General features: G+C 57.1%; 4 protein-coding genes across 4 annotated transcripts; 3 read left to right on the forward strand and 1 right to left on the reverse strand.

Moving 5' to 3' along the window:
* Positions 1-1,940: 1,940 nt before the first annotated feature.
* EX895_003419 (uncharacterized protein) lies at positions 1,941-3,551 on the forward strand (the record flags this gene model as incomplete). The annotated part of the gene is made up of 1 exon (XM_029884017.1): positions 1,941-3,551. One exon carries the CDS (start codon positions 1,941-1,943, stop codon positions 3,549-3,551), a length of 1,611 nt encoding a protein of 536 aa, XP_029739823.1.
* Positions 3,552-4,059: 508 nt separating this feature from the next.
* Positions 4,060-7,005, forward strand: EX895_003420 (uncharacterized protein; the record flags this gene model as incomplete). Its single annotated transcript, XM_029884018.1, has 1 exon — positions 4,060-7,005. The coding sequence occupies one exon, from the start codon at positions 4,060-4,062 to the stop codon at positions 7,003-7,005; it is 2,946 nt and encodes a 981-aa protein (XP_029739824.1).
* A 125-nt stretch (positions 7,006-7,130) lies between these two features.
* On the reverse strand, positions 7,131-9,262 carry EX895_003421 (uncharacterized protein; the record flags this gene model as incomplete). Its single annotated transcript, XM_029884019.1, has 2 exons — positions 7,131-7,187; positions 7,271-9,262. The coding sequence occupies 2 exons, from the start codon at positions 9,260-9,262 to the stop codon at positions 7,131-7,133; spliced, it is 2,049 nt and encodes a 682-aa protein (XP_029739825.1).
* A 1,177-nt stretch (positions 9,263-10,439) lies between these two features.
* EX895_003422 (uncharacterized protein) lies at positions 10,440-11,339 on the forward strand (the record flags this gene model as incomplete). Its single annotated transcript, XM_029884020.1, has 1 exon — positions 10,440-11,339. One exon carries the CDS (start codon positions 10,440-10,442, stop codon positions 11,337-11,339), a length of 900 nt encoding a protein of 299 aa, XP_029739826.1.
* Between the last annotated feature and the right edge of the window lie 1,254 nt (positions 11,340-12,593).

The raw sequence follows: 12,593 nt of genomic DNA on the forward strand, positions 1-12,593 counted from the left end.
ATGTATGCCTGGAGGCGCGAGAGTGGTACCAGCGTAGAAGATGAGGGCTGATGTTGGTGGTGGTGAAGGATGGTGAAGGCAAGGTAGCGTAGCGCTAGATTATATACTCAACTGTCGACTGGCGGGCGTAATGAGAGTGTGGCACACCAGCGCAGTACCGGGACAGGGCACGGCGCACGGGGCGCGGCCCACTCTGTGCAGCCAAGCAAGGGTTCCTCGCCTGTGTGCTGCTATGCCGCCACACCAATTTGAGCATCTCTTACCGAAAACACTGGCGATGTGCCTAACGGCGTGCTTGCGTTGAGGCTGAGGGTGATTTTGGCTGAGTCGATGCACTGCGCGTTTTGCTTATCGACGGTCCGCGCTTGCTTAGCTGTGCGCTGAGCAGTGACTACTGTGAGCCCGCTGGTTTTCCGAACGATAGAAAGAGAGAGAGGGAAAGAAAGCTGACCTTTCCGGTTGGAATTTCCCTTAATTTTCTCCGTTTGTGGAAATCGGGTGAGGCGGACTGTAATTATGGCAAAGTGGGAAAAGGGGGCAAAATGGAAGGGCCAGATCGGGGGCTCGATTGTTCTAGGTAACTGTCACAAAAGAGTTTGTTCGAACTTGACCGATTCAAATCGGAGCCAAAAATCTTCGACGCTGAGCTGAGCCACAAAATCCTTAAATTGAAATCTATCCTACGGCAACACCCGGTACCTCTTTCCGTTCCTCTTCGAGCCTCATTCAGTGCTCAGTGCGGGTGTAGACTTTCGCAGGTGATGTCATTTCAACAGCTGCTGCCATCGTCTCCTTACGTCGATATCATCCGATAGGAGGTAGGGGCCGTCCTCATGGCGCTTTGAGCTGGAGGCTGGCGGGTGCGATTTGGAGAAGATCCGCAAGGCGGGTGGACCCTGTGACGCACGCGTGCCGGAAATCTTCTAGTGCAGAAAGAACTGGCCCACGTTCTTTGTCCATGTCGCCGATCCTTCTACTTTTCTTGGCTTCGACCGAGACAGGCCGAAGCTTTTCAGCGCTTGTGATTCGGGCCATATCTTCAAACGGTATATCCGAATCAAAGATGGCGAATTGCCTAGGCTCAATCACTCTGCCTGTCATTGCAGCTTGCCCGGTCTTACCCAGCCGTGCCATCGGAGGAGCCTTGTCGATCAAATCTCTGTATCGGATGCAGGGCCGAGGTGGAGGCTTGAACCTTTTCGTAATTTTTGCCGCTCATAGCGCAGCGTTTCAAAAAACTCCGCGTTGCTTGAGAGAATCGATAGAGGAGTTAGTTGCCCTTTCTCCTCCCCCTCCTCCTCACCACCACCACCATCGATTCCCGTCCGCGCCTGGCTTTTGAGCGTCGCATCATCCGACGTTGGCCTCCAACCAAGGCAAGCTTCTATTCCGACGCGCTGCTCTCAAGCCCTGCTCCGCTGCTGCTGCTACCAGTTGCTGCACCCGCAGTCGCTTGGTCTGTTTCTGCAAGGCGCCAGGCAGTGCGGCGCCTGCCCGTATCGGAACAAGCTCACTGACTTGATTTGACACTCTTGCCCCTGCTTGCTTTCGTCCTCTTTGTCGCCATCATCGACTGCGTTATCCGTCTCATGTCTCACTCCCATCAGGCCTCGGGTTCTTCGCGCTCTCACGATGGGCGGCGTCGTCCGACTCACGGCAGCGATCGAGGCTCATCCTCCTCGATCGCTGCTCCTCCCTCCTCCCGAGAGCCACCTCAGAAAAGGCTGAAGAGCGATCAAGTGAGGCCGGCTTCCAGCCAAGCGTCAGATCCATCGACTTCAGCCCCTTCAAAGTATCTAACGAGCCGCGAGGATCGCCACGATCTCCAGGATGTGGCATCTGACCTTGACGGTTGGCTCGATGAGTACGATGCCGGAATCGATCAAGGAGAGAGAAGACGAAAGGCTTTGGAGGACAGTCGGAAACGACGACAAGCGATTATGGACAAGTATGGCAGCTCATCGACTCCAACACTGCTGGATACTGCAAAGCATGGTCTTCCTCCAGCCGTTCCAAAGCAAGTCAGCAGCCACCCGGACACAGCATCTAGTGGAAAAGTCTTCCGCTCTACCACATTTCCGATTGCTGATTGTCAGGAAAGCTTCACGCTGGTCAAAAGTTCCACCCAGGACGCGAGTGGTGCCCAGAATGACGCCAACACGGAACGCACTTCTGCGGCTGAGCTCAATCCCAACGCTGATCGCGCACAGGAGCTTGCACGACTCGAACAGCATCGACAGTCCAAGCTGCAAAAGTCACAAGAAAAAGCCAACGAGCAGGAGCAAGAGTATGAAGAGATTGAAGTCACAGACGAAGAAGACGAGGCCGAGATGGACATGTTTGCTCTCTCCGACGAAGGAGACGGCAACACGGTAGATGCAAGCCAGAAAAAGACCAAGACCATCCGCGTCCTCAAGGACAAGAGCGGCGGCTCTGCCGCGAATCTCCCAAGCCACACGAAAGGAATGCCGTTGTCGGATCCAACGTCGACTAGGAACACGAATCTATCCAGCAACTGGGACGACACCGAAGGCTACTTGCGTGTCATTCTAGGCGAAACGCTCGACGAGCGCTACCAGATTTTTGCCAAGCTTGGCAAGGGCATGTTTGCATCGGTAGTGCGTGCGCGGGATCTTCGAGACAATGGGCGAGAGGTGGCGATCAAGATTATTAGGGTGCAAGAGAGCATGTACAAAGCAGGGCTCAAGGAGGTGGCCCTCTTACGGAAGTTAAATGACTCGGATCCGGACGATCGCAAGCACGTGGTGCGTCTCGAACGATACTTTGATTACAAGGGGCATCTCTGCATGGTGTTCGAGTCCCTCGGAATGAATCTGCGCGACGTCGTTCGAAGGTACGGTCGCGACGTCGGTCTCAACATGCAGGCGGTGCGGGCGTATGCGCATCAGCTCTTTCTGGCACTCTCGCACCTCGCCAAAAATTCGATAATTCATGCCGACATCAAGCCGGATAACGTGCTGGTCAACGACAACAAGACACTGCTCAAGCTGTGCGATCTGGGCTCCGCTTCGTCGCTCGATGAATTGGAGATCACCCCTTATCTCGTCTCGCGCTTCTACCGTGCGCCCGAGATTATCCTTGGCCAGGCGTACGACTGCTCGATCGACGTGTGGTCTATGGGCTGTACGCTGTACGAGCTCGCCACGGGCAAGATCCTGTTCGCAGGCAGGACCAACAACCACATGCTTCTGTTGATGCAGGAGCTGCGTGGACGCTTCACCACGAAGCAGATCCGTAAGAGTCAGTTTGGCGAGCAGCATTTCGACGATGCCAACGCCTTTCTATCGATGGAGCCCGACAAGAACACGGGTCAGAGTGTGGTTCGGAGGGTGATGTTGCAGAAGGCCACATCGGACCTGCGTTCGCGACTGCTGCCAGCCGAAGCAGCCAAACAGCTCAAGGCAGACGAGTTGAAAACGATGAATCACTTTGTAGACCTGCTTGAACGCTGCTTGGAGCTGGATCCTGCCAAACGCATCAAGCCCAAGGATGCGCTCGAGCACGCCTTTGTCGCCCACGTCTCCAAGTGAGGCAAAGATGTAGATGTGGTTGAAGCTGACGTCGGAGCACTTGTTCTAGATTCTCGGCGTCCAGAAAGCGGCTTGCTGCCACAAACACATTCACCTCTACACACATGCAGCAGGCAGCTAGCACAGACTGTGGGTTATAGCATGCATGAACAAAGTGAGCGACTGGAAAGCAGAGCTTCTGAATTGGACCCTGAAATCACAGATTGCCGAAAAGGAAGCCGCACACACGCGAGCCGGCCAAGAGACGCATTTCCCTTTCGTCACAACTTTTGTCTTGGCGCCCGGGCCGCATCCTCATTGCCTTGCCTCATCAGCACGAAGGAGCTCTGGCTTGGCTCAGCAGCATCACCGTCATCATCACCACACGCACGCTATAGAACATTCTCACTTGATCTGCTACCGCAGGCAGAATCAGATCTGTCACAGAGCACATCTCATCTCGTTCAAGCTGCAGCTTGGAAGAGTTGCCTGTCCACAAAATTGCGCCCACATCGCTTCTGGCTCTGACATGAGCGCTCCCATCACACGCGCTGTCTGGGACTCAAAGCTCAGGTACGCACAGGAACAAGCACAACGAGCCACAAAAGCCGAGCTCGCCCGCAACTACTCGGAAGCATTTGAGCTTTACGTTCGCGCCGGTCAGCTCTTTGTCTGGCTGCTCGGCAACTGTCCAACGGCCACCACCAACAACGATGCTTCCATTACAACATCGCCGGGCTCAGCTAGCGCTTGTCTTCCGGGGCCGAACACAGAGCCGATCGTGGCGGGCTCTTTATCGGATAGCCTTTCGGGTGCTAGTGCTACCCAGACTCGGGAGCGCCTGAAGCAGATGGCAACCAAGGTCATGGCACGGGCGGAAAAGATCAAGGCTGTTCGCAAGGATCTCCGCCGCATCGACCGAGATGCGCTGAGCCAAGAGGAGCAATCGACCATCCTCGTCAGCTCTTCTCTCATCAATGGTCTTCGCTACCCCATCTGGAACGGCTCTGCCTCCTCCCTTCCATCTGCTACAGGATCTAACTTCTTTCAAGATGCACAACCACAACTTTCGCCGGTCCAGCTTCGCAAAGGCGCATCCTTCAAACGTGCTTCGGAGGTGCCTAACGTCGACGATCGAGGCTGGTCAAGCAAGCTGAAAGGCAGCGACATTGTGCAGGATATCGTTACCGACTGCTCGTTCGTAGCTGCCCTCGAAGCTGCTGCAGAGCACGATCGCATTTTTGGTGGGCAACTAGCAACGTCGGCCTTATACCCCAAGGATGCTTCCGGGTGCGTTCAGCCTAGCCCAAGCGGTCAGTATCATATCAAACTGCACATTAACGGTGCGCCCCGTACCGTTTCGATCGATGACCATCTTCCTTACTACCCAACCTCGACCAGCACAGATGCAGCTGCATCCAAGCCACCGGGTGAAGGAGAGCATCGTCTGATGTGCGCAACCTCACGCAACGGACAAGCCATATGGCCGGCACTCCTCGAGAAAGCGTACCTTCAAGTCATGGGCGGCTACGACTTTGCTGGGTCGAATAGCAGCATCGATCTGTACGCTCTCACGGGCTGGTTGCCCGAGCACATCTTCATGCGCCATGCCGGTTTCCAACGCGAAAAGACGTGGACTAGGTTACTTGCCGCTTGGAACGCTGGCAAGTGCATGGCCACCGCGGGTACGGGCACGGGTCGAAGCTCCGCTGAAACGGATCAAGGGGTTGCTTCCACAATCACCCTAGAGTCGGGTCTGGTTTCGAGCCACAACTATGCGATACTCGACGTGCGCGAATGTGGAAGTTGTCGCTTTGTCAAGCTTATGAACCCTTGGCGTACAGCCGCTAGCATCCGACCTGCCATCGCTGTCGCACCAGAGGAGGAACAGCGCATCTACGAGAGCAAAAATTCACTCGAAGACCGACTGGGACGCCTGTTGAACGAAGAAGGCGAGCAAGAGATTGCACTCGGATTGACGTTCATAGTGACTTGGGATGACTTCTGCAGTCATTTCGATTCCCTGTTCCTCAATTGGGATCCGAGTCTCTTTGACAACAACGTCACAGTCCACTCGAGCTGGCACGTCAGCCCATCAATTCAGTCCACTGGTGCGTCTTCCTTAGACTCGCGGCATCCAGACCCTCATTTCAAGCTGTCCGTTACGATGCCATCGGGCGCACAAAGCAGCAGCAGTACAAACTTTGCAGCTGGCGACCCATCCGCCGAGATCTGGCTGCTGCTCACACGTCACATCACCAACACGCGATCGAATCAGTACGAAGCAACCGGGTTACTCGAAAAGCCGTCCCTTGCAGAGTACATTGCAGTTCACGCGTTTGAAGATGATCAAGCGGCTTCAGAGAGCGGGCAGCTAGCTTCGCCGTCTGCTCCTGGTCTATACAAGGCCAAGCACAAAGGCGCTTACGTCGATGGCACACATTGCCTTGTCCGGCTCAAGCCATCCGAACACAGCGGCAAACAGCAGAAGCAACAAAGGCGCAGCTTTACCATTGTGGTTTCGCGTCGGAGCGAGGGCAGCGCGCCTGTTTCCAAAGACGTCAACTATACGCTGTCCGTGTTCTCGCGCTATCCGATGGAGCTTTCGGAGCTGCGGACGCGGATGCCGTACTGTGAGACGATCCAGGGCGCATGGACAGCTCGCACGGCGGGGGGTAATGCGACACTGGCGTCATTCATGTGCAATCCTCAGTACGCGTTAGTTGTTCCTCCAGCCGGGGCAGGTGGGCTGCAACTGCAGGTCATGCTCGAGTGTGCGGATCGACGGATGGCAGTGCAGGTGCTGCTTGCGTATCCGGGCGCGGGAACTGGGCGGGTGACACACTTGACGGAGGGCGATGTAGTGTTGAGCAGCGGCATGTATCATCACGGCTTGGCGCTGTGTTCTACATCCTCAAGCTCGGGAGGTGGAGGGATCGTGCTGAAGGCGGGAACGTATACGCTGATCGCATCGACATTCGAGGCGGGGATGCACGGGGACTTTGCGCTTCGCATTGAGGCGACAAGCCCGGTCAGCGTGCGACCGATCCCACAGGAAGGCGCGGGCATGTTCCATCGGCGTCTTGCCGCTGAGTGGAAGCGTGCTGTCAACGCGTGCGGCTCACCGGCGAACAAGGGTTACTTCGGCAACCCCAGCTGGCGCTTTAGCCTAGATCGACCTGCCGAGGTCGTCGCGAGGCTCAAGGTTGACAGTGTGCGTTCGGGCGACAGCGTGCGGCCGTACGTCAACCTTGCCCTGTTCAGCGAGGATGCTGGTGGTGTTGGAAGTGGCGGCATGAGGGAAGTTGCTAGCAGCGGGAGTTACACGGACCTCATCTGTGGCGCTGCGATCGAGAGGGTGAAGCTGCACGCGGGTACGTACAGGTTGGTAGCGTCGACGTACAAGCCCGAGGTAGAGGCCGAGTTCAGCGTGGAGCTCTATACAGCTGTCAAGGTTGACGTAGTTGTGGTGTGAGGGGCACGCTTTTGTAGCTGAACATGGTTGATTAGAGAAGGAGGGTATAAGTTAATGTGTGACATTCCGTGTGGAACTATAGCTCGTCATCCGCCCCATGGCTGGTGGTCCTAGCCGCCTTTCCGTCACCACCCCACCGCGTATCCACCCTGTACACGCCAGGCACAGCCTCCGTGACCCAACTGAGGTCGTCCAACACGCACACGTCTCGAATGTACACTTTCGACTGCGCATCCTGCTGCTGCTGCACGGCCTCGCCGTAGACGACCCACATCTTGCCGGCATCCGGGCGGCGATTGAAGAACAAGCTCGTCGGGTGCACGTTTACGACCGTGTTGCTCAAAGCAGTGGTGTACGTCATGGAAGACTCGTCGTACCTCGCTAGATTCGGGTACAGCCCTGTGAGCAGGCATTTGGTGATACGTTCCACTGCATCTTGCTTGCCCAGAATCGAGGATCGTGGATCTAGTGACGACGAGGTCGTGGCGGCAGCGAAGCGGAGGAGGAACTTTTCGAGCTGTGCGCGGATGTTGACGGCACGGCTGAGTGCGGAGAAGTTGAGTCTGTGGCGGGCACACCATTTGGCGCTGCGTCCACGCTCGGCAGTGAAGGCGAGGTACACGTTGAGCAGTGTATACATGTCTCCTTGCTGTGCGGCGAACCCTCGAACGCTCAGCTGGGTCTGCGCCGACTGCGGGTCGAAGAAGGGATGCGTGACTTGCAGCATTGCGATGATGCTCAAAATCTCGCTGGCACACGCATGGCGCGGTTCGGCGGAGGCAAGGAGGATGCGCGCCCAGTGCGGCGCTAGCGGCAGCTCGCCCATCCACCCCCCGCTCTCGGTTAGACGAGCGTGGTCGTCCAGCGCCCCGAGCTGCACCAGCTTCTGCAGGCCCGCGGCAAGCGCTTCGGGCGCCGGCGCAGGAGGCACCCAGTCGAACTTGACCAGGTTATCGATCCCCAGCAGCTTGAGCATCAGAATCGTACTCGACAGGTCGACTCTGTGCAGCTCAGGAGCGGTGGTGGCGCGCAGTTGCTGGAACGACGCTTCAGTGTACAAGCGGAAACATTTGCCTGCTCGAGTACGACCCGCTCGCCCGGCACGTTGGATCGCAGATGCCCGGCTGATGGGCTGTACGCTTAGCGAGTCTATCCCTCCTCCCGTCTTGCTTCCGGCGGCAGCGTGCGAGGTGCGCACTTTGACGAATCCACAATCGACCACGTACACTATCCCGTCTAGCGTGATGGAAGCTTCGGCGATGTTAGTCGCAACCACCACCTTGCGTGTATCCCGCGTGGGGGCGGGAGCAAAGATCTCGACCTGCTCCGTGGCTGAGAGTCCCGCATGCAGCGGCAGCAGATGCATCCGTGCCGCAGATCCAGGCAAGTCGGCTTGTCGATCCGACAGCTGCTGAAGGGCGTATTCGATCTCTTCTCGACCGGTGAGAAATGCGAGTATATCCCCCTTGGGTTCGCTGAGGTGGATGTTCCAGATAGTATCGATCGTCTGCTGTACGTAGTCTGCGCATGGTTCCTCCAAAAACGCCGTATGGACTGGAAATGACCGCCCGCCTTGCAGCCTCAGCACTGCTGAACTCACTCCCTCCGCCTCAAAGAAATCCTTGAACAGCAGCGCATCGATCGTCGCACTCGACACGACCACCCTGAACTCGCGCCTCTTCTTGCAAATTTTCGCCAGCACGCCTAACAACAGATCCGTGTACACTTCTCTCTCATGCGCGTCATCGACCATCACGACACTGTAGCGCGTCAGCAGCGGGTCGCGCACACACTCGCGAAACAAGGCACCGTCCGTCATGTACCGAATCCTCGTAGTGCGCGGATCCGAGTTGTCTTCGAACCGGATCGTGTAGCCGATCTCCTGGCCAAGTTTGGTGCCGAGCTCGGCGGATACGCGGGCGGCGATGGTGGAGGCTGCGACGCGACGAGGCTGCGTGCATGCGATGATGCCGGTTGTGGAAGGGGAGGAGGCCCAGCCGGCGTTGTAGAGGAATTGGGGCAGTTGGGTGGTCTTGCCGCAGCCGGTCTCGCCAACGATGATGAGAATCTGTTGGGCTTCGAGTGCGTGCAGGATGGTGAGTCGCTGTGCATGGATGGGTAGTTGGCCGGAAGAAGATGGAGATAGCGGAGGGAGAGATGTGATGAGGGGTGCAGATTCGGACGACCGATCGAGAGAGCTACCGGGCCGTGCCGAGCCTGGCTTCCAGAAGACTGGTCCAGCTGTCGAGGTCGACATTGTGGGGAGATACAACAGCAGCGAGACCAGGCCAGCTGATCTTGGCTCTGTCCGTAACAGAATGGTGTATGGCCGAAGAAGGTTGATGGTGGTGGAAGGACAGGCAAAATGTGTTGGCCTGCAGATCTTGACAGCCCTTGTTTTTGCCCAAAGAAAAAAGGAGAACAACACCTCCACAAACGCACACTGCTCGTGCGCTTCAGCTTCACCAAACCCACAATCTCGCACTCTGAATCCAAACCACCATCTCCTCGCTCGAACCCTCTGATCGTGTCATCGCAGGGAACAGCTCACAATCTGCATTGACCTTCCTTCAACATAGCCCTGTACCTGCCTAGAGCTCATAGCGCGCACTCTATTCACAACCGGACGATTCGGGCGCACACCTTCCTGCCACCGCCCGTGTCCGGCTCGACCTGGCCACTGGCATTCCTCGTACAACATGACCTCGAGCAACCCAACCACAGGCGTCTCGAAATACATCTCCACCCACCCGTCCTTCCGAGACACCCGCTCGTCATCCTCTCCTCTACCAGCGCTGTATGCGGATCTTTCACGGCAGCGCAAATCTAATCCTGCCGGCTACCGTGCCAGCGTCGAGTGGTGGAAAGATGTCTTGCTCGACGTAACGTTTGCAGGTCTACAATTCGATCACGATCCACCTCCAATTTCCTCAGCATCGACAGCGGATGGGGCGAAAGAGATCATCGCAAACACCTCACAGGTGGACAGAACAGTGTTCCGGCTCGACGAGGGCACCAAAGCGCGCTGGACGGTGTCGGGTGTTGGGCGGCCACTTGGGCTGGGCACAGTGATAGCTGATCTCGAAAAGGATCACACGGTCGTTTCGCTTGGAGTATATCTGAAGTCGAGTGCGCGCATCTCCGGGCCTGCGTCTTCGAATGCAGCCGGGCTGAGGCAGTACATACCCACAGCAGGTGGCGTGGCATCGGCGCTGCTCGTCACGCCGGCGCGATGGGCTGCTTCACAGCTCTTCTCGCTCGTCACTGGCGGATCGTCCAGCGGCGACGAGGACGCCGAGTACAGCGCAGACGAGCAGCTGTTTCGCAGTAAGCGCGGAGACTGGGTGTGTTTCCCCCTCGTACACAGGCTGGCGACGACGTTTGTCGCAACCTTCTACGCTACGCACGCTGCGGTGAGCCCGCTAGCGTGTCTCATGTCGCCGGGCGAGTTCCAGACGCAGTTCAGCGCGGTGTGTGTGGAGCACTTCCACTTCTCCCCGAGTGCACGCGATGCAGACCTGGTGCTAACATATCTCTCGCGCGATCACTCGCCTCGCCTCGCTGTGCGTCAGTCCGGAATCATCAAACTATCCGGTTCCGAAGCGGAACCCGTCGACCCCATCACGGACGAAGACCGCTCCGTCATCGCGGTCAAAGAGACACTGCGGAAGCTCGACCTGCAAATCACCTCGCTCGAAGCGCGGATCGCCCACCGCAACACCCAGATCCGCGAGGCCCTTCGCTCTCCCTCCAACAAAGTGCAAGCCGCATCCTACCTGCGCAGCCGCAAGGCCCTCGAGGAGGTGCTCGCCAAACGCACGGGGATCCGCGACACCCTCAGCGGCGTCGTGGCCAAGATCGAGCAGGCCAAGACCGACGTCGACGTGATGCGCGCGTACAAGGCCAGCAGCGACGTGCTGCGGAGTGTGTTGCGCAGCGACGAGTTGCAGGTGGATAACGTGGACAAGGTGATGGATGGGTTGGCGGAGGTCGTGGCCGAGCAGAGGGAGGTGGACGAGGCGATGAGGGTGGGTGCTGGTGGCGCGGTGGTGGAGGAGGTGGACGAGGACGAGATCATGGACGAGTTGAGGGTGTTGGAGGCGGAGAAGCGCCAAGAGGAGGAGAGGGAGAATCAGCGAGACGAACAGGCGAAGAAGGAGGATATCGAAAGGGAAGCGCAGAAGTTGCGAGAGAGCAAGGAGCACGAGGAGCTGCAGGCTCGATTCGACCGGCTGCGTGTTGCGCAGTCTCCGTTGAGTACACCGTCCAACGAGACGGGGACAGAGTCGGGAAAGCAAAACGAGGCTGCTGATCACACCGCTATTGCAGAGTAGCAGATCCATGGTCGCTCCTCTCTTGCCCTCTGCGCCGTATCTCTCTTTCGTCTCCCGCAGCAGAACCTCTCCACCGCAATACAGCGCTGCTTCATACCCATCACATCGTGCGTCTCGATACCCAGCCTCCCCCAGTTTCACACTTTCTCACCGCATCCCTTCCATTCGCCTCCAAACCCACACATTCAACCCACACATGCAACACTTTTCAATCATACGAATCCAAGATGCTTTCAGCCATACCAGAAAGTGAAGCGGCAAAGTATAATGGAGGATAGATTCCGCTCTACCCTATCGCAGAGTAGAGCAAAGTTGTTCGCCCCTTTTTGTGTTGAGAATGCGGTGAGGGGAGACGCATGTGTGTGTGCGACCCTAGAACAGGTGTGTGTGCATGATGTACAATGAGAAATGTTGCAAGACAAGTTTACTTCTCGCCGTTAGGGTTCATGCGGCGCTTGCCACCGGGACCGGCAACGGCGTTGACGAATCTGTGTTTGTAGATCAGCGAATGGGGGATAAAAGGTGTGAGTATTCGGCGATGTTTTGTAATTCTGAGCGGACGGGGCAAGGAGGGTGCCGAACGATGATCGAAAAGTGCAATGCGAGGTGGGCGGATGATAGCTATGCACGATTTGCTGAACGGGTGGCGAATTGCTTTCCGCAAGTACGATGACGCTTGTCGCGACAGGCAGGCTGTGGGATTCGGCTGCTTCGTTATCCTGCGGTCGTTTCCAGATTCCTCCCAAGGCCAAAGCACTGGCCGTTGATCCTATCCTGAATCTCTGACCTCGGCAGCCAATCGTCCCAGCCAGAAACCTTTCCGACGGTTGGTAGGCACGTCGTGATGGCGAACAACCTTACGTGGATCTTTGCTGGTCATCGTGCCCAAAGCAGACGCTGGTCCATTTTGCTGATCCTCGGAATGCTGCCTGGGTCCAACCTCTAAATTCGTGTACTGGGGGCCCGCTCCGCCTCTCCGATTCCTGTCGACGATCATGGCGATATGTCGCTGACATCGCTGGCATCCGATGCCACACTGATGCTCTCCCGAAGATCATTTGGTACCCTCGTGAACGTGAAAGACACTTACCGTCGGGTGTACAACAGACGCTTCTTGGCGCGGCCCTTGGGCTGCTTGGCCTTCTCTTGCTTCTCGACCTTGGGGGTCTGCGACTTGACCTTACCGGCACGCGCGAGGGATCCGTGAACCTTACCCATGTTGGATTATGTGTGTTATCGGGAGGGTCTGTGGAA

This window comes from Sporisorium graminicola, chromosome SGRAM_20 (assembly GCF_005498985.1).
Source record: "Sporisorium graminicola strain CBS 10092 chromosome SGRAM_20, whole genome shotgun sequence".
Classification (NCBI taxonomy): Eukaryota; Fungi; Basidiomycota; class Ustilaginomycetes; order Ustilaginales; family Ustilaginaceae; genus Sporisorium; species Sporisorium graminicola.